The sequence below is a fragment of the Bipolaris oryzae genome (assembly GCF_000523455.1).
Source record: "Bipolaris oryzae ATCC 44560 unplaced genomic scaffold scaffold_5, whole genome shotgun sequence".
Lineage (NCBI taxonomy): Eukaryota > Fungi > Ascomycota > Dothideomycetes > Pleosporales > Pleosporaceae > Bipolaris > Bipolaris oryzae.
In genome coordinates, this window is record NW_006911281.1 from 105,819 (window position 1) to 125,731 (window position 19,913).

Genomic DNA, 19,913 nt, shown 5'->3' on the forward strand with positions numbered 1-19,913 from the left:
AATATGCGCTGGCTCTTGAGTGACGTGTGCTATTCAGGTAAATCTGTCGGTAGCCATAAGGTGGATCACAGCTGCTCAACAAATGCCATTCGCCATGTGCGGGCACTAGACGGGTTTCCGCACTCCTGGAATGCATCTTCTGATATAGGGGTATTCGCCAATTGGTAATGGATTGGCGTGACAGAAGACGTATGGTGTACCGGGAACGATGGGCAGAGAGTTGATGTTGTGTCAAAGAGTGAGAGACTTGTTTGGAGGCAATACACATAGCATCTCGTACTATGTGCAACGAGCTATGACTTGCATACGCAACATGTGTACCTTGGCAATGGCAGTACACAAACCGATGAGACGCAGCCAAAGATTACCGAGTCGGAAAAGTCCCCTCACGTGGACACTGATGTGTTACATGGCAACCTTCCTTGACCCCGTGACACTGTGTTGGCTGCTTGTTATTCACAGAGTAGGACCAAAAGTTGCGCTGCATCAAAATAGGAATCAAGCGATAGAGATAGTCGTCATATCATTACTCTATTTGCATCAAAGCCGCACAAGGTCATGCAACGGCAACACCTTTCCACCAGCTCGTGGCGCCCAAGACGAATACCACCACCATGGCGTCGCTCACAACGGTGCTGTATATGACGCTGTACCTGCCAACCGTCCGAACATACCCTGCATACGGCTCGGGCAATACACTCGCGACCGTGCTGAGCATGCCACCTCCTTGCAACTGGCCCTTTTCGATGAAATAGCGTGAAGACTGTAGGATAACCTCGAATGTAGCGAAGAGATAGAAGAAATGCGCAAAGCTGTCGGCTGGCGAAGACTGCGTGGTCCAGTCATCGTCGGACACATTGTCGCGTAAGAATTTGGATCCGGTAAACGGCGTCTGTAGCACTATGTAGACAGCGAGTCCCAGGGAGAAGACGGAGTGGACCAGGCGCCAAATCCAGGCTGAGGACTGATCGGGCGAGGGCTCAGGAACAGCACCACCACCTTGCATGGCCGAAAGCATGTTGGCAAGGCCTGGTGGTGCACCTGCCTGACCAGAACCTCCAGGCATGCCAGGCATACCACCCGCACCCGCGCCCATCATCTGTTGGAGCATTGCCATCATGGGGTCCTGGGCTGGGTCAGAGGCCTGCCCTGGGCCAAAAGGACCTGCTTGGTTGGCCTCGGAAGCAAAGGGCGAGGGCATTCGGGGACGAGATATGGGCGTATAATGGTGTTGTGATATGTCTACCTCATCTGGGTCCGGAGTGGCTGTTCCAGACCCGGAGGGTGTGCGTTGGGGAAAAGAAATTGGGGGAGGCTTGACTGGCATGCGGTTAGCCGTCTGCTTTGTGGGCTCGGGGGAATTCTCCGAACGAGGAAGCTGAACACACCCGGAACATCCTTCTCAACCTCACTGAGGTCCCTGGGAGGGCCGCCCTGCAGTGCCGTGATCTGCTGCAGACGAGAAGCGCCGCTCTTTGCTGCAAGACGCTCTCTGCGTAGTCTGGCCTTTGTTTGGGCGGGCGACTCGCCAGGCAGGGCGCCCGTTGCGGCGGAGGCAGGCGAGTCGGCCATGTCCAAGTGGGATGGCAGGCGAGGAGAGAGGAAACTCGCAACGATATCCTGACTGTGCTGGCAGTGTTGGCAACAGGATACGGTCGTGTGTTATGGTCGCAGTGGATAGTGCGAGGGGCTGAGGTCATGGGCCTTGGCGTCTCTCACTAGCGTGTATGCAGCTCGTCCCTCCTTTCACCTCGCCCCAAGCCCCTCCCCCTTCCCCGCCAAGTGCCAGCCGTCTTCTTCTTACCTAACTGCCAGGGCCACCTGTACACTTACGACATGACTGCCCCGTCGCTTCGTTGTACACGCGGTACGGGCCGTCATACTCATATCTACCCTCCTCTCACCGCGTCATCTTGAGCCGCCCCTTTCGTACTTAGCATTATTGTATCACTCATCATTGTCATAACCCCCTCAGGGATGGTCGCATGCAGTGCCACCCCAACGCTACCTGGGTCTTCTTCCGGGAATAGCTTGACCCGACGCTCAGGCTTTTGGGCCACGGCAGATTATCCTGGCTACCCTGGTGTGCATGTTAGCCTTTGGATGCAGCTGCTAAAGAGCCTAGAGCTGGATACGCCAGCTCCCTTGGGGCCTTGATCATCGCAGCCACATCATAATTATCTCCTACCTCCATCCACCAGCGCCATCAGCTCCTCAACCCAGCGCTTCTAGCGGCGCGGTCGCACGGGAGCGAAGCCGGTTGGTACTGCCCCACGATCCTTCGGATGCTGGTTCTGTGTTCCATCATCTACATTCAGCTCCACATTGTTCCTTCGCCCCCTGATGTTGCAACAATCTATGTTTACTTGTTATCGGCTCTAATCCTATCACATGCCACAAGTCTTCTGGATTGCACCTTGAGTCTTCCTACAGGGCTTGTAAAAAGGACACAAATACTATGTGATGGAAGACAGTCTTAACGTATACTTCCATGACATCGTTGACAGGAGATTGGTGGCGCTCCACAATGTGCCTGCGTGGTTGGAGAATATCTGACATTCTCCGTAGACCCACACTGGGTCCGGTAACCCGGCTGCAACCATCCAAGCTGCAAGGACGTGTATTCGTTGTATCCACATTACCACCGCGCAGGCAACACTCCGCGCGGAAAGCTACCTGTCGAATCTCTTACATGCCGTGCAACGACGCATTAGGTACAAAAAAACAAATGTAATATCCTTTATACTCTTCCTTCCATCCCACTTTCACACATGAAGTTTCTATCCCAGATCTTGTCTTCTCCTCTTGATACATGCAAATATGTTCGCCCCAAGCATGAAGTCCAAGACCCAATCCCTACGCCTACACACCTTTCGCTTGGTGCGATTGTCACACCAATACCGAGCCCAGTCGAGTTTGAGCAATAATAAGTCCTACTGGAGACACATCCCGTCTTGGAAAGACGTTTCCAACGATGAGTTTGTGTCATATCGGTGGCAGGTATGTGATTTGCAGCATCATATCAATCTCTAGCTATACCACGTATATCTTCTTGAGTAGCTAATTCCTTTCCCGTAGCTGCGAAATACTGTCTCGGACAAACACAAACTTTACAAATTCCTTGACGAGGTTCTGCCGGAGAGACTAGGCCCTACCGAGAACGAACAATTGAAACGGATCAGGACAAAAAGCAACTTTATCGAAGATGCTGTACGTGAGAATCCTTTACCCCGTTATCTTGAACTATTCGCTAATGCTAATATCATGCTAGATTGCTGCCATCAAGTTGGCACCAATGGCTATCCGCTTAACACCCCATGTCCTCTCGTTGGTTGATTGGAACAATCCTTTGGACGACCCGATCCGGAGACAGTTCCTTCCGCTCAGGAGTGGTATCATCCCGGACCATAAGTATCTCGAGTTGGACTCATTGCACGAGGAGCAAGACAGTCCTGTTCCTGGTCTGGTACATCGTTATCCTGGACGAGCTTTGTTTTTAGCCACATCAATATGCCCCGTCTACTGTCGCTTCTGCACCCGATCGTACGCAGTTGGGGGTAATACTGATACGGTATCGAAAAAGCCACAAAAACCTAGCCGGAAGCGATGGGAGGTTGTATTCGATCACATTGCCAACGACGAATCTCTTCAAGATATTGTTGTTTCAGGCGGAGACTCTTACTTCTTGCAGCCAGAGCATGTCATAGAGATTGGTGAAAGGCTGCTGGATATCCCTCACATCAAGCGCGTTCGCTTTGCTTCGAAAGGACTAGCCGTTGCGCCTGGTCGTATTCTCGATGATTCGGATCCCTGGACTGACAGTCTGATTGCTGTATCTAACAAAGGCCGAGAGTAAGATGCTACATACCCAAGTCAACAGATGTGTTATTGGCTAACTCAATTCTCCAAACTTACAGAATGGGAAAGCAAGTTTGCCTGCACACTCATATCAACCATGCAAACGAAATCACCTGGATAACAAGGCTCGCTGCAAACAAGCTATTCAAGCACGGTGTCATTGTCCGGAATCAGTCAGTCTTGTTGAAAGGGGTCAACAATACCTTCCCAGCACTTTCCGATCTCATCAAGTCGCTGTCCGATATCAACATTCAGCCGTACTATGTGTATCAATGCGACATGGTACAAGGCATTGAAGATCTTCGTACGCCCCTCCACGAGACTGTTGACCTGGATAAACAAATACGGGGAACTCTTTCGGGCTTTATGATGCCATCCTTTGTAATCGATCTTCCTGGAGGTGGCGGAAAACGGCTTGTGTCCACCTATGAGAAGTACGAACATGGTATTGCTACATACAAGGCCCCTGGTCTCCCTGGTGTCAAGGGTGAAATGACGTACACCTATCATGATCCTAAGCCTGTCAAAACAGCCGTCCTCGAAGAGTTCCAGCAACGCCAACTCGAGGCGCTCGAACGGGGAGAGACACTAGAACAATTCTTTGCTCAATCAGCTGATCGCTTACCGCGTCCACCTATGTCGAATCCTTCATCGAACCCGAACCCCCTGCGCCCACAACCTACATCAACGGACATCGTCCCGGATTTCTGGGCTCCGACTCCAAAGCCAGCTTATGCCTACTCTCAGAGATTCTGATTGCCTATCACGCTCAACCACAAAGATACGAGCCCCCCACGGTGACCGAACCGGCTTCTCCAACGGTTACCACTACGCCGACACAAAAAGAGAAAAACACCTTTCTGTTAGAATTTAGATTGCATCCTCCTTTTTCACAACCGGAAACAAAATGTACAAAATGGTGAGACGGCCGTATGGGACTTGTTCATGTACTTGTACATACACATGTACATTGAGTCTTTTGTTTTTTTGTTTATTCCCCCAATATCCTTTCCAACCTACCAGCCCTCATCTATCTGTTCATAATTTCTCTCTCTCTCTCTCTCAGACTTACGAGTAAGAATGCCGCCTGTTATGGCACCCCTAAAATGTTTCGGTTCCTGTCCTTGTAATACATTCAGCACAAAAACTACCTCAAGTAGATTTTACAAACGAAAAGAAGTATTATATATGCTTGCTCAAACTACTTTTCCCCCTTATGATCAATCTAACTGGGTGTATTTCCTCCATTTAAGCAAATCCAGCTTCATCACAAATAACGAGTAAGAAAAAAAAAAGAGCAAAGCAGGATGATAAGCATGGGAACGCGCAATTTTGAAAAAAGAAGTCATAACGTCTTGAATTTCCATATCAAAAAAAAAGTTAACTTGCACATCCCTTCTTCAACCCTCTACATGCGTGCATGTTTGCACTTCCCGACAGCCGTTTAAGTCATGTCGACTCACATCTTTCTTTCCCAACATTTGGCGACGAAAAAAAGAAGACAAGGGTTTTGTCCTGCCACCACCTCCTGCCCTCACCGCTACTATGGCCATGCCGCATCTTTTCTCTCTCTCTCTTCCTTGGCCGCTGCCGTCACCGATATAGTACAAAGAACAGATTATGTGACCCAGGTGGAAACATCTGAGCGAAATAGAACAGCGCGTGCGAAAAAAAAAATCCAAACAAACAGACAATAACAGCAATAACAGTTAGAGTGGGTGATGTGAATAAAGCACAAACACACAACAAGAAATGACAAAGATGCCCCATACGCCACAAAGATGAGACAAGAGAGAGAGAGAGAGAGAAAAAAAGATTTGCGCAAAAGACAGACAAGAGCGGCAACACAACTACCAAACCAAACAACGCGAATTCCGCCCAAGAAAAGATAAAGAGTTGGAAAATGGGGTAATAAATGGGTAGAGAGAGATCTAACGCCGTTGAAGGACTTTGCTTTGAGAAGCAAACAAAAAAGTTTGGGAGGGGGCAACGCCGCGCTATACAAGAGGTGGTAGAGGGATGCGATAAACGTGAGCGGAAGCCATGAAAAGCGTCGCGAACAAGAGCGATGCAAACACATTAAATGGAAGACCAAGAGGGGAGGAGAGAGAGAGAGAGGGAGGGGCACCCTAAAAAAGAAAGAAGAGGAAGAACAAGGCTAGATAATTAGTTGCCTGCCTTCATCCTCTTGTTGCCTCCTCCTACTCCTCTTGGGCTTTGCTTAACTTTTGCTGCGCCATTCATTTCTCCGCCGTCATCCATTTCCATCTTTGCTGTACTTCGCCGCCGTTTGTTGTTCATGTTGGGCGATGTGTTGACGCTCATTGTGTGCGAGCTGGTGCTTTGCTGCTTCATCATAGGTTGCGAATGAGGTGATGGCGTATGGTTGAAATGAGGCGACCCACTCGATCCGTTAGGAAGCAATGAGTTTTGCATCGCAGGCGACATGAACATTTGGCCGGGTTGGCCAGGTCCCGATGGTCGTGCTCCTGGTGGCATGTTAGGTTGCATACCTTGACCAGACTGCTGTCCTTGATTTGGGCCCTGTGGGCCTTGCAGCATTTGGTTGTTGGACATGGTTGCGTTCCAGGACTCGAGGGCTTCGCTTGGTTTCATGTGAGGGTTCTCGAGATAGTGTGCCATCAAGCTGGTCATGTGATTCATAGGCTCGTATATCTAGTCTTGTCAGTGTCAATCTCAATGGAAACAATGCAATGCGTAGTCTTACCTCAAGATAATTTTGCAAGCCGTGTGGTAAGCCATAGTCTGTAGCACCGGCACTGATCAACTTGTTGAGTGGTAGGTACGGTTCTGGTGGTTCTTGTCCGGCTCGTTGTAGTGCTTGTTTCTTGTTCTTCATCCTCGGAGATTGGGTCGGGTTCATTTGATTAGGCGATGGCTGCACAAACATCTGTCTTAGAGCGTTGAGCGGCAGGAATTGTTCGTGGCCAGTGCCATCGAACATTAACCATTCCATCTTGTCTGACCCAGACCAAAAGGCAGTCAGCTTGCCGTGATAAATGACCTGACACGAGTTTTTGTACGTGTAGATTAACTTGGCTCGGTCACAAGTGACCTTGACCTCGTTAGGCCCAACCTTCTCGTTGGCTCCGTCCAAGGTGATCTGCAGATTTGTGACGTCGGTATTGAAGAGAGTGTAGAAGTACCGCGGTAGCGCAGCGTATACAATCTCAAACTGCTTGGTTCTCTCCGTACTTGATGAGCAGACCACGTGAATGAAGGATCCGGTTTCCATGAAAAACTTGTCCACAAAGGCCTGCCATCTCTCTACGTTGTTGTTCTTCCTGTTCTCCTCAGGTGCCACGTCGAATCTTCCTATTTGATCCGTAAAGTTCAACAACTTCAGCGTACCCTGGCCAAGAGCTTGCTTGTTCTGTTGCATCAATGCCATGTTACGAGCGTGGTTTTGCTGTGCATTTACTTGAGCCTGGGTCTGAGCTTGTTGCATCATCGCTGGATTCCGTACTTGCAGAGTCGCTTGCTGAGGTAGACTAGGCGGTTGAGTGGGAGCGGGAGTCTGCTGTTGCGCTGCCGGACCGGACTGTGGCTGTTGTTGTTGTTGAGCCGGCTGCGGTTGCTGCGGTTGTGATTGTTGTTGCTGTTGCTGTTGTTGTTGTTGCTGTTGCTGCTGTTGCTGAGCTTGTTGCTGAGCTTGCTGTTGCTGCTGAGCTTGCTGCTGAGCCTGTTGTTGAGCCTGTTGAGCCTGTTGCTGCTGGGCCTGTTGCTGCTGGGCTTGCTGCTGCTGGGCCTGTTGCTGGGCTTGCTGCTGAGCCTGTTGCTGAGCCTGCTGAGCCTGCTGCTGCTGTTGCTGCTGGACTTGCTGTTGCTGCTGTTGCTGTTGCTGTTGCTGTTGTTGAAGTTGCTGCTGTTGCTGCTGCTGCGGTGGGGGCTGTGGTTGCTGCTGGGGTGTGGGCTGGGGAGCTGGCGAAGACTGCCCCTGGTGGCTTCCTATTGCTGAAGGGGGACGAAGAGGGCCTTGCTGGGGCTGCGAAGTCTGCTGGGGCCCTTGATTTCCTCCCTGACTGTGGTTGCTTGATTGTGATTGAGCATGTTGCATTGCGATGGCCTGTTGCTGTTGCATCTGCTGGTGCTGCTGAGCTTGTTGATGGGCTTGTGCCATAGCAGCCTGGTGTTGTGGGCCTCCAGGCTGTCCCATTTGCTGCTGCTGCTGTAGCAGGTGTGGTGGAAGATTGACAAAAGGACTCTGGCCTAGCTGTCCGTTGCGCATCGCCTGCAACTGCTGTGCTTGGGCTGGGTTCATGTTTGCCATGGGATTTTGGAACCCCATGCCCATGTTACCTTGTTGGTGAGCAAGCATTGCTGCTTGTTGCTGCCGCTGGCTATGCATAAACGCCTGCTGGGCATTTCTCTGCTGTTGCATGAGTGCGGGATTCACTGCGGCTCTTGTCAGCCAATTTTCAATATGAAAAGTAGTAGGTGGGGATGTTTACTCATTTGATGTTGCTGCTGTTGCTGTTGCTGCTGCTGAGGAAACATGTGGGCTTGCTGGGGCTGCAAGTGTGAGAGGGCATGAGCATTTGGTCCACCCATGCCGCCGGGCTGCATGCCACCCATCATAGGCCCTGCCTGGCTAACAGGACCATTGGGGCCTGAGACGTGTTGCATCCCCGGCGGCATTCCAGGTTGTCCAGGGTTTGGGCCTGGGCCTCCCATGCCTGGGTGCGCATGAGGCATGCCTTGTGGGTGCATGCCACCATTGTGTGGGTAGCTCGTGGTCATCATCTTGGTATGTTTTTTAATGTGGGCCGCGGCCTCGCAGTCGCGGAAGAGGACCTAGGAATATGGGGTACGCGCAGTGAGAAGCTCGGAATACAGGATGGCAAAATATAGATAGAGTGACAGAGCGGATAGCAAGATGGGCAAAGCAACGCTACTGGTCCTGGTTCATACGTGCTCTGGAGGTCGCGTCAAAGGTGTCGTAGGGCGTGATGGGTCAGAGGTGATGAGTGACAGTGTAATGGTGTCAAGGGAGTGCGAATGGAAGACACGGTGCCGAGATGTGGCAGGGTGACGGGGTGTCCGCGCCGAAGTCGCGATGGGCGCGACGGAGGCTGCTCGGGCGACGGTCGGTCCTAGGCGGAAATGCAGGCGACAGGGCGAGAGGAGCAAGTGTCGTCGCGCAAGAATGTAGCGCGATACTCACGAGGGAGGGGCGGCGGCGTTGATGTATGCTGCCAGAGCTGGCGCGGTGTCGTGTTCGGTGATATCGTGTCGCATCCGTCCCGCCAGCACAGCAGTGGAGCGGGAACGAGAGGGAAAGAGAGGCGGTACGAGGGCAGCAATGGGCGTGGCGGCGATTCTGTCTATGGATGTCGTGTTATGCGACGGTGCATCTGGTGTAGGCTTGGATGTTTGGATCCAGGGCCAGGGACGGTGCCAGGGACGCGGGCGTCGAGTGGTGGAGTTCTGGTGTGGTGAGAGGTGATGGGCGCATGGCCTCGCCGAAGATCAGCGCTGGTTAGGGGGCCGTTTCGGTATCGCGCGAAAAGCTGCGTGGCTGGGCACCCAATCTATCCGGCCGCCAGTGCAGTCAGGCTTCAGAGGCAGAGAGAGGGCGCACTGGCACAGGCACAGGCACTGGCACTGGCACTGGCGCTGGCACAATCAAAACGAGGCCGCACGGCTGTTCGCGTCTTGCTGTCTGCTGATGCCAGCCCGGTGTGCGCGATAATGGCCTCTTCACCGGCATGCCGCTGTCTCGCTGGCGCCCTCTTCTCTCATGACGCTTGCTAATTCTCCCGCTTACTGCTTCTGGCCCATCACGTGACGCTGCAAATCTTGGCACGCTAGTTGTGCGTCGCACTTTTCTTCCCTCGCGCCCTCAGTCTTTTCTCGCCCACAACTCTCGCGCTGTTTCCCAGCGCAGTGAATGGCGTGCACGCGTGTGCGCATAACCACTGGCTCCGGGCTGCGACGTGCAATATCACGAGCCCCCGGCGCCAGACTGGGTGCATAATGTAAGTCGTCTCCTTTTTCTTTGCTTTTTTGGAGTGATTATAGCCTCAGCAACTTCTTTTCCATACCGATTCGACCTTGAAGAAAGCGGAGCTGTCCGGGTGCCTTCGCAGGGCGCCTGCTACTTGCCAGTACTGCCGTCTGACCTTCCCCAATCCCATCGATCGAGCTAGCCTTCTCTCCTTGCTTGATTGCTAACATTGCTCAAGTTTAGAGTTCGCCATGATTATCCCGACGCATGCCGGCCCTTGGTGCTGACTGGCCAGCATCCACGCTCATACACCAGACGCTTGGTGCGACACGGCGCCCTTGCGGTCAGCGCAAAGCCTAATGGGAATAATGTACACATACATAATGCGGCACTGCTCTGTCGCGTGTCTGGTCGCGCTGCAATTCTCAGAGGTGAGTTAGCCCTTTTTCTTGCACGCCCTTCACTCGCCCCCTTCATGATGAAACATTTCCACATTCGCAGTTTCCACGCTAGCCATCAATTGAACCTACAACCGATGGACAATGAGCGCGAATACCTTCCTTGGATGTCTGATCCTTCAACCCATTCTGTCTCGTACTTGTTCAAATGTTTTTTTTTGCGCAACGACTGACAACAATCAATAGGCTTTATGCATTAATTCTTGAAGAATATTCCTTGACGTGACGGGTGCCAGCTGGCTCAGAATGTACATAGATATGTAGCAATTATATCTCTTGTTGTAGTGCAAGTCCAGACTTAGGTACACTTCCATCTGGTGACGTGACGTCGGCTATCGACAGCTCCTTGTCGCGGTCGGCGACAGGTACTGGCTATACTAGACGCTAAACCCAGGCCTGTGACCGTGGGCACTGCATTCCCATCTCATGTGACCTCGATCCCAGTTGCAGCTACCCAGGTAGCTCACCAGGACTTTGTTTTTGAGCGCGAGCCTGTATTAGCGCATGTATGCCGAGCTGAATGCATATCCGCGGATACTACACGCTATGCCACGGTGAATGCTACTGAAGCTGCATAGTAAAAGCACCATGGTAGGCTTCGGCATGTATGTATCTGCAGCCATTGTGAAGTGCCAAGCGCTAACAGCCCTCCCCCGGCGTCATCTGTCGCATAACGCTAGAGCACCCTGGTCAGAGCTTCCAACCCACTTCGACGGCTTGACCTTCAACTTCGTCACCCAAACGATCTCCGAGGCTACAGACCGACCGCGGCCCTCGAATCAATCCCGAGCGATACTACATATCCAACGAACCGCTCACCACCGCCATCATGCCTGAAGTAGTGGACCCCCGCATGATTTCGGTGACGCCTAGAATACGATACAACACCATCGGCGGCGTAAACGGTCCACTCGTCATTCTCGACAATGTATGTGGCTCGGAAGCATAGCGACGCATGAAAAGAAGCTTATGCACGTGGTGGACAGGTCAAATTCCCGCGATACAACGAGATTGTATCTTTGACGCTGCCTGATGGCACCGAGCGCTCTGGCCAAGTCCTCGAAGCTCGAGGTAAGCTACCCCAGATATCGACCCTGTAGGTATGATGCTGATCCAAGCTGCAGGTAATCGCGCCGTTGTTCAGGTAAATTTTGGAAAGCTGAAGCTGCGCGACAGCCTTTTCTGACTGCGACACAGGTCTTCGAGGGTACATCCGGTATCGACGTTCAGAAGGTCATTACACCTGCCTCCCACATAAGATGATAGCTGACTGTCGCAGACCAAAGTCGAGTTCACTGGACACAGTTTGAAGCTCGGTGTGTCCGAGGACATGCTGGGTCGTATCTTCGATGGTTCAGGAAAGCCCATTGACAAGGGCCCCAAGGTCCTTGCTGAGGACTACCTCGACATCAACGGTAGTCCCATCAACCCATATTCTCGAGTATGCATCTAGTTCCTATTTTTTGTATTTTGCGACTGACCATATTTCAGGTGTACCCTGAAGAGATGATCTCTACTGGTATCTCAGCCATTGACACAATGAACTCTATCGCCCGTGGCCAGAAGATTCCTATTTTCTCCTCCTCCGGTCTTCCCCACAACGAAATTGCTGCGCAGATTTGTAGACAGGCAGGCCTAGTCGGAAAGCCTACCAAGGGCGTACACGACGACCACGACGACAACTTCTCCATTGTCTTCGGTGCCATGGGTGTGAACTTGGAGACGAGCCGCTTCTTCACCCGCGACTTCGAGGAGAACGGCAGTATGGAGCGTGTCACATTGTTCCTCAACTTGGCAAACGACCCTACGTAAGCGCCCGACACTCTTGCGACTCTTGCTTCTGGCTAACCCAACATAGTATTGAGCGTATCATTACTCCTCGTCTCGCTCTTACGACCGCCGAATACTACGCCTACCAGCTCGAGAAGCACGTATTGGTTATTCTTACCGATTTGTCTTCCTACTGCGATGCGCTGCGTGAAGTCTCAGCTGCCCGAGAAGAAGTCCCCGGTCGACGTGGTTACCCCGGTTACATGTACACTGATTTGTCCACCATCTACGAGCGCGCAGGACGTGTCGAAGGCCGCAACGGATCAATTACCCAGATTCCCATTCTGACTATGCCTAACGACGGTGTGTATTGCAAAACCATAAATACGGTTGCGTACTGACAATGATAGACATCACACATCCCATTCCTGACTTGACTGGTTACATTACCGAGGGTCAGATCTTCATTGATCGTCAACTCGACAACAAGGGTATCTACCCTCCCATCAACGTCCTCCCATCGCTTTCTCGTCTTATGAAGTCTGCCATTGGTGAGGGCCGCACACGGAAAGACCATGGTGATGTTTCCAACCAGCTTTACGCAAAGTACGCCATTGGTCGTGACGCCGCAGCCATGAAGGCAGTCGTTGGAGAGGAAGCCTTGTCTTCCGAAGACAAGCTATCCCTCGAGTTCCTCGAGAAGTTTGAACGTTCCTTCATTGCGCAGGGTGCTTACGAATCTCGTTCCATTCACGAGTCTCTCGACCTAGCATGGTCGCTACTCCGCATTTACCCCAAGGAGCTTCTCAACCGTATCCCAGCCAAGGTCCTTGACCAGTACTACCAGAGGAGTCGTGGTGGTGCTGATGGTGACAAGAAGAAGAGCAACAAAGACACTAAGGACAACTCTGGTGAAGGTCAGCAGGGCGAGAACTTAATCGATGTTTAAGCGCGTAGTATGGTGTGTTTGAGTCGTCCAACGATGGTCTGGTTTGCAAGTGCCCAAGCGGTTGTGAGATACTATATTAAATACATGAACGTATTGAATCTGAGCTGATTGTCGTGCTTCGGTATGAGAGGATCAATTGCTTACAAACAATGATATGTGTGATGTGAATTGTTGTAATTCGGCATGGGAGGATGAGTCCTTGACAAGCAATGCAATGTGTGATGGGGCACCGTTCTTGGTGATGACGAAGACTTCAACGCTGTTGATACCTTTTCGGTATATCGCCACTAAATCACAGCCCTCATATTCAGAGTAGAAAACTTCATTTGGCTTTCGTATCTATATGTCCATGTTCTCAGTGACTCGTATGCGGATCCTACTGAATGGTATCCTTGTTCTCTGTACGATGGACATCACGTAGACTAGAAGCATACGACGATTTTTGAAGCCACCATGTCAATTTTTCTACAATATCGTAACATTCATGCGCTCTACACAGTGCGGGTGACGGATTGTAAATGCAAACCTTTTCACTCCTCGCTTCCCCGAAAGGGAAATCATGCAAACGCCCGTTCGTTCACCATCGCCCCTCCCAAGGTGAGCTCATGTTTTGATCGAGCATCACACATCACCACACGAATCCTCGCTTCGACAACAATAAGTTCTCACTACCTGGACAAATACCAATATCCACTTCTGGCAATTGGAACACCAACTTCGCCCACTGGCAACTGGAATACCAACATCCAATACTGACACTCTCTGACGCCACGGAACTCCAACTGCTACTACACCAAGGTAGTAGCTTTCACACCAGAGATATCAGAGACCAGAGATATCGGAGACCAGAGATATCGGAGACCAGAGATATCGGAGACCAGAGATATCGGAGACCAGAGATATCGGAGACCAGAAAGCAAAGACCAGAAGCGAAGAAAATGGCAACCAGGTAGGCACACCCCCTCTACATTCCCAGTTGTGGCCACCACCACGATTGACCTTTTGTTCTGGGCTATTTCAGCGTTTCCTATTTATTTCTTTTTTGAACGAGGTAAGGGGGAAAGGAGTCTAAAGAGGGCGAGGGTAGGAACTGAACGGCCATCAATTGGGTGTTGCCGCAACCGACAATCAGGTTTGGCCGGCTGGGGCTGATGGACCATGGGATCTGGTGGCAAGACAGCTCGTAGATGCTTGTAAGTTCCCCAAGACTGACAATAGAGAAGTTCCTACTGACGAGTAGGCCGCATCTGCCTTTCGAATACGTTTTGCTCCAACTACTATCCGGACAATTCAGCTCTGACGCTACCGATCAATGGGCACGAAGAAGGTTGCCTGAAGCGTTTGCATTCTTCATGCAATACTGAGCCTATGGGCAGTCGACGCATTCTGTCCATTCATATTCGTTGGGCAAGGCAATCGTAAAGACACACGTGTGTCTGAAAGATCGGGATTTAAGAGATTGGATACAATTGGCTTCGAAAAGAAACCTATATGGCCTACTGCTCCGTCCTTTGGTGATTATTTACTAATCTAGATATACAGATACAGAGTTTACAGCATGAGCTTCGCCCATGGCATATCCCAGGAGGAGCAAGAGGGTATCTACCAAGATATCTGCAATAGAAATGATCCCACATCATTGATTGAGGGGTTCACTTTTGGAAGGGAAGATCCCTCGAGCTTTCCTCGGGAGGCAATAGGCACAGAGGCCTACGTAAAGAAGGGGTGGCACGAACCAGGCAGATGTCCCCACTTTACTGTAGAGCTGCGCTACGTGTTTCTACAGTAAGTCATTTCTCGAAGCTTGTTCAACCCGAACTTGAACCTGGTTATGACTCGGGCTGATGCGTGCGTGCTTAGCGGTGATTACAAGCGGGTGGCGACGGCCCATGTCTACAAAGACTGGTCGGAGACAATAGAATTCGCGGCCGATGAGTGGTGGTGAGAATTTTAGTTTCCAAATGCGTCGCTGGCTTCTGACTGCTCCGTAGGTCACGCTGGTACAAGAAGTATCGCGATCAGAAATACATATTCTGGGACGTAAGTGCTTGTTGGTGGCTGTGAAGAACAATCAGAAAAATGTCTGACTCTGGCTAGACGAGGTTTCCGCGACCTGAGAACGTCATGGAACCACCTGGGGGACCGCTGCCTCGATATGCCTTTCCGGTACGTCTTCCCTGTTTACGAACTCGTAGAGCACAAGCTGTATTTGAAGCCTTGAACACCATTTGGGCTTCTTTACTGTATTTTCATCTTTTCATGCGCTGATAAATTTTACTACAGCGCCCTCATTAAGACCTACTTCCGCACGTCCGCTGGTGCCATCCCCTCCCGCTTCTCCTCCTGTGGAAGTACCAGCCTTCGGGCACCCCTTTCACCTCCGGCGTCCTTCATAGAGTCTTCAGTATGTGTATAGAATCCTCCCAAAATCCCCCACATTCTTTGTCTTAAGCCCTCGAATGGTTGTTCTCCTGGCCTTGGGTTCATCGGGTCCTTTCTGAAATCGTGGAACAAGACGCCATAAACGACGATGAAGCTGATCAGACTCCACTGCACCACTTTGGTCCATTTGTTCCACAATGGCCGCTCAGACTTTAACTTGATGCGCCGCTTGAATTTGCGCTCGAATCGGAATTGTTGCTTTTCCGTCAGGGCGCGAAGGTTTGGCGGCCATTTCTTCTTGACGGGGTACTTGTTGCGCGCAAAGTCAAAGGGCGGCAGTGTGTTCTCATGGCGGCCAAGGAGACGATTGATAAGGCGCAGCATCTTGACTGGCCTTGCCGATGCGATGACGGCGGGATGTTGGCTTATGCGACCGATTTTCGAGCGACGCAGATTTTTGGATCTATCTCGATCGTCAACTGACGTTCTTTACAAAAGCGCGCACGGTCCGAGTTAGCCCCACAAAAACCACACTCTTGGCATTCATCCCGCACTCGGATTTCCTACCGGATGACTCCATCACAAACAAACTCGCCTCCGCCACCACCAACCACTTTTTCTTTTCCCTTCTTACGCTCCCTATTTTATTTCCTGGAGAATTGGTCATGGCCGAGACCACAAAATCCAGCGAGGCGCCTAAGAGCGCCGTCGCCGCCACACTTGAGCAACTCAAGCCCCAAGAGGCTGAGTCAAAGACACTCAAAATTGAAAACACCGACAAGCGTGACACCTTGATCGCAGAAGAGAAGAAGTACCAGAAATCATGGGAAGAGCAGGGCGTTTTCAACCCCGATGCCCCCTCGCTTGAGGAGGAGCCGTTTGACACTACCACACCAGACCAACTGCACGAGAAGTTCCCCAAGTGGCTTGGCTGCTTCGCTTATCCCTACATGAACGGAACCCTTCACGCTGGTCATGGCTTTACTGCAAGTAAAGTTGAGTTTACTGCTGGCTGTATGTTTTACTAGATGATCACGTGCAATACGGTTACTGATACTTTGACAGTCCAGAGGATGCTGGGTAAGCGAGTGCTTTTCCCATTGGGATGGCACGTAACTGGTATGCCCATCAAAGCATGTGCCGATAAGCTCGTCAGAGAAGTGGAGATGTTCGGACAGAACTTTGAGCGTTGTCCAGTCGAAGACGTCGTTGAGACAACCGTATCAGAGCCCCCCGCCCCCACACAAGCTGAGACCAAGACCGACATCACCAAGTTCAAGGCTCAGAAAGGCAAGGCGGCCGCCAAGACAGTCAAGACCAAGTACCAGTTCCAGATCATGCTTGCTCAAGGCATACCTCTAGAAGAGATCCACAAGTTCTCTGACCCGTATCACTGGATAGAATTCTTTCCCCCGCTCGCAAAGAGGGATCTCACAGCATTTGGCGCCAGAATTGATTGGAGGCGTCAGTTTGTTACAACGGACGCAAACCCTTACTACGACAGCTTCGTTGCTTGGCAAATGCGACGACTGAAAGCCATGGGCAAGATCATTTTCGCTAAGCGATACACTGTCTACAGTCCAAAGGATGGCCAAGCCTGCATGGACCATGACAGGCAGTCTGGAGAAGGAGTCACTGTCCAGGAATACACCGCCTTGAAGATGAAGGTGGTTAAATGGGCTGATTCCGCCAAAGCACACATCGCTGGTCTCCCCGAAGGTGCCTCCTGCTACTTTGTACCAGCTACACTCCGCCCCGAGACTATGTACGGCCAAACTTCATGTTTCGTAGGTCCTTCGATCAACTACTCACTGGTCAAGATCAACGACAGTGAGTACTTCGTACTGAGCGAGAGAGCCGCAAGAAACATGGCATACCAAGGCACCACCGCTAAATGGGGAGAATACTCGATCATCGCTACATTCCCTGGTAAGGATGTCATTGGCACCATCGTAAATGCTCCTCTCTCCGTTCACAAGGAGGTTTACATTCTCCCAATGGAGACCGTCAAGGACACAAAGGGCACAGCCGTCGTTACCTGCGTACCATCAGACTCGCCAGATGATTACATCACGTCATTTGACCTGGCTAAGAAGGCAGAGTATTACGGAATTCAAAAAGAATGGGTCAAGTTCGACAACCTGCTTGGCATCATAGAGACTCCAACCTACGGAAACCTCACCGCACAGAAGCTGGTAGAGGAGATGAAGATTCAATCGCCCAAGGACTCCGCGAAGCTTGCTGAGGCTAAAGAGAAGGCATACAAGGAGGGTTTCTACAAGGGTAAGATGGTGTATGGCGACTTCGCTGGTAAGCCAGTCGAGGAGGCCAAGCCACTGGTTCGTAAGCAACTCATCGACTCTGGTGTCGCTTTCCCCTATGCCGAGCCTGATGGCAAGGTCATTAGCCGTAGTGGAGACGACTGTGTTGCGGCCCTGCTTGACCAGTGGTACATGAACTACGGCACAGCAGCCAACGGTGGAGATGGCGAGTGGGCCGAAAAGGTCCGATCCCACATCGAGGGCGAACTCAATCTCTACTACCCCGAAGCGAAGAACCAATTCTTGCGAGTTGTTGACTGGCTCGGCATCTGGGCATGCGCTCGATCCTACGGACTGGGAACCAAGGTGCCTTGGGACCCAAGTGTGATGGTTGAGAGTTTGTCCGATAGTACCATCTACCAGGCATACTACTCATTTGCTCATTTGCTGCACAAGGACATGTTCGGCAAAGAGCCAGGTCCTCTTGGTGTCAAACCTGACCAGATGACGGATGAAGCCTGGGACTACGTCTTTGCCCTCCGCGACCGAAGCGATGTCCCGCAGTCGACAATCCCTAAGCAGGCTCTCGAGACTATGCGACGCCATTTCGACTACTGGTACCCGCTTGACCAACGTTCTTCTGGCAAGGATCTCATTCAAAACCATCTGACGATGAACCTTTACGTACATGCCGCAATCTTCCCGAAAGAGAACTGGCCACGCAGCTTCCGTGTCAACGGCCACTTGTTACTCAACGGTGACAAGATGAGCAAGTCTACTGGTAACTTCTTGACCATCGCTGGTGCGGTCCAAAAGTTCGGTGCAGATGCTACACGTATTGCTCTGGCTGACGCTGGAGACGAGATCTCAGACGCCAATTTCGAGGAGACTGTCGCAAACAGTAATATTCTGAAGCTGTTTGAGCTCCGCAAGTGGTGTGAAGATCTGGTGAATGAGGCCATCTACGTCCCTGATGCGGCTGCATACTTGGAGAAGAGGGCAAACGAGCGCGTAAAGAACGCCGATGTGATCCAACGACAGAGCGGTAGTGAGCGCCTCCTTTTCGACAAGATGTTCGACAACGAGATGAATGTGCTCGTCCACGAAGCTTTTGGTCACTACTCCAACACTTCCTACAAGCTGGCACTCAAGTCAGGATTTTACGACTTCACCAGCGCGCGTGACTTCTACCGTGAAGCTACCAAGGCGGCAGGTATTGGTATGCACCAGGATCTTGTCAAGAAGTTCATTGAGCTACAGGCCCTCCTCCTTACGCCACTTGCGCCACACTGGGCAGAATACATCTGGCTCGAGGTACTCAAGAACAAGGAGACCATCCAGAACGCCCTCTGGCCAAAGGTCCCCGAGTCTGACCCATCACTCACCGCCGCTCGCGAATTCGTTCGCACCACACAAACCAACATCACATCGGCCGAAGGCAACGCTATAAAGAAGCTTTCAAAGGGCAAAGCCGCGACTTTTGATCCCAAGAAAGAGAAGAAGATCATCATCTTCTCTGCCCAAGAGTGGCCTGCCTGGCAAAAGAAGTACATTGACATGCTCCGCGACGCAGCTACGATTGACATCAAGGCCATCAGCAAGTCGATCGACAAGTCTGAGTCCAAGAAAGCCATGCCCTTCATCAACGGCCTCAAGCGTCGTCTTGACAATGGAGAGCCCAAGGAGGTAGTCTTGAACCGCGAGCTTGCCTTTGACGAACTTTCAACCCTGCGCGTCATGGTTCCGGGTCTGAAGCAGACCATCCAGAAGTGCGTCGACGTAGAAATCATTGTTGTCTCAGAAGGTGGAAAAGATGGTACAGTTATCAAGGAAGATGGCAGCAAGGGCGAGACCCGATCGGAACTACCGCCTCAAGCTGCAACGGCTGAGCCTGGTTCGCCCAGCTTCGCTTTCGAGAACGTTGAGAGTGTGCCTATCCGGTAAGAGGCGTGAAAAAGTTCCATTGCGAGTTTGGTATCAGTGGACTGTGATGGAGTTATGCGACACGACATTTCATGATGGACGAGAGGGTATGGGTTGAGGCATGTCTGAGATGACTGTGCAAGTAGAGGAACCTCTCATGGTATGTGTTCTAAGATTACTACTAGAATACGACTCTTCACATGTCCGACTGTGAATGAACTTCCGACTTTTGTTCGTGTCCAGCCTGTCTTTCAAATTCCAAATTGCCAACTCTGACGCTGAGAAAACCCATGATAAAAGAAAAAAGTTCCGCCAGACAAAACATGTGTCGACTGTATGCTGCG

At 51.3% G+C, this 19,913-nt stretch overlaps 7 protein-coding genes across 7 annotated transcripts; 4 read left to right on the plus strand and 3 right to left on the minus strand.

Annotated features, from left to right (window-relative positions):
* Nucleotides 1-556: 556 nt before the first annotated feature.
* On the minus strand, nucleotides 557-1,572 carry COCMIDRAFT_82022 (uncharacterized protein; the record flags this gene model as incomplete). The annotated part of the gene is made up of 2 exons (XM_007684875.1): nucleotides 557-1,320; nucleotides 1,389-1,572. 2 exons carry the CDS (start codon nucleotides 1,570-1,572, stop codon nucleotides 557-559), a joined length of 948 nt encoding a protein of 315 aa, XP_007683065.1.
* Nucleotides 1,573-2,820: 1,248 nt separating this feature from the next.
* COCMIDRAFT_32244 (uncharacterized protein) lies at nucleotides 2,821-4,614 on the plus strand (the record flags this gene model as incomplete). The annotated part of the gene is made up of 4 exons (XM_007684834.1): nucleotides 2,821-3,000; nucleotides 3,079-3,210; nucleotides 3,272-3,852; nucleotides 3,918-4,614. 4 exons carry the CDS (start codon nucleotides 2,821-2,823, stop codon nucleotides 4,612-4,614), a joined length of 1,590 nt encoding a protein of 529 aa, XP_007683024.1.
* Nucleotides 4,615-6,024: 1,410 nt separating this feature from the next.
* On the minus strand, nucleotides 6,025-8,622 carry COCMIDRAFT_81906 (uncharacterized protein; the record flags this gene model as incomplete). Its single annotated transcript, XM_007684876.1, has 3 exons — nucleotides 6,025-6,534; nucleotides 6,587-8,274; nucleotides 8,331-8,622. The coding sequence occupies 3 exons, from the start codon at nucleotides 8,620-8,622 to the stop codon at nucleotides 6,025-6,027; spliced, it is 2,490 nt and encodes an 829-aa protein (XP_007683066.1).
* A 2,491-nt stretch (nucleotides 8,623-11,113) lies between these two features.
* Nucleotides 11,114-13,003, plus strand: COCMIDRAFT_82054 (uncharacterized protein; the record flags this gene model as incomplete). The annotated part of the gene is made up of 8 exons (XM_007684877.1): nucleotides 11,114-11,212; nucleotides 11,271-11,355; nucleotides 11,409-11,428; nucleotides 11,482-11,517; nucleotides 11,564-11,725; nucleotides 11,776-12,092; nucleotides 12,143-12,417; nucleotides 12,465-13,003. 8 exons carry the CDS (start codon nucleotides 11,114-11,116, stop codon nucleotides 13,001-13,003), a joined length of 1,533 nt encoding a protein of 510 aa, XP_007683067.1.
* Nucleotides 13,004-14,561: 1,558 nt separating this feature from the next.
* COCMIDRAFT_22033 (uncharacterized protein) lies at nucleotides 14,562-15,224 on the plus strand (the record flags this gene model as incomplete). Its single annotated transcript, XM_007684796.1, has 4 exons — nucleotides 14,562-14,788; nucleotides 14,995-15,043; nucleotides 15,101-15,169; nucleotides 15,201-15,224. The coding sequence occupies 4 exons, from the start codon at nucleotides 14,562-14,564 to the stop codon at nucleotides 15,222-15,224; spliced, it is 369 nt and encodes a 122-aa protein (XP_007682986.1).
* Nucleotides 15,225-15,301: 77 nt separating this feature from the next.
* COCMIDRAFT_82031 (uncharacterized protein) lies at nucleotides 15,302-15,769 on the minus strand (the record flags this gene model as incomplete). The annotated part of the gene is made up of 1 exon (XM_007684878.1): nucleotides 15,302-15,769. The coding sequence occupies one exon, from the start codon at nucleotides 15,767-15,769 to the stop codon at nucleotides 15,302-15,304; it is 468 nt and encodes a 155-aa protein (XP_007683068.1).
* A 281-nt stretch (nucleotides 15,770-16,050) lies between these two features.
* Nucleotides 16,051-19,590, plus strand: COCMIDRAFT_22035 (uncharacterized protein; the record flags this gene model as incomplete). Its single annotated transcript, XM_007684797.1, has 2 exons — nucleotides 16,051-16,399; nucleotides 16,451-19,590. The coding sequence occupies 2 exons, from the start codon at nucleotides 16,051-16,053 to the stop codon at nucleotides 19,588-19,590; spliced, it is 3,489 nt and encodes a 1,162-aa protein (XP_007682987.1).
* Between the last annotated feature and the right edge of the window lie 323 nt (nucleotides 19,591-19,913).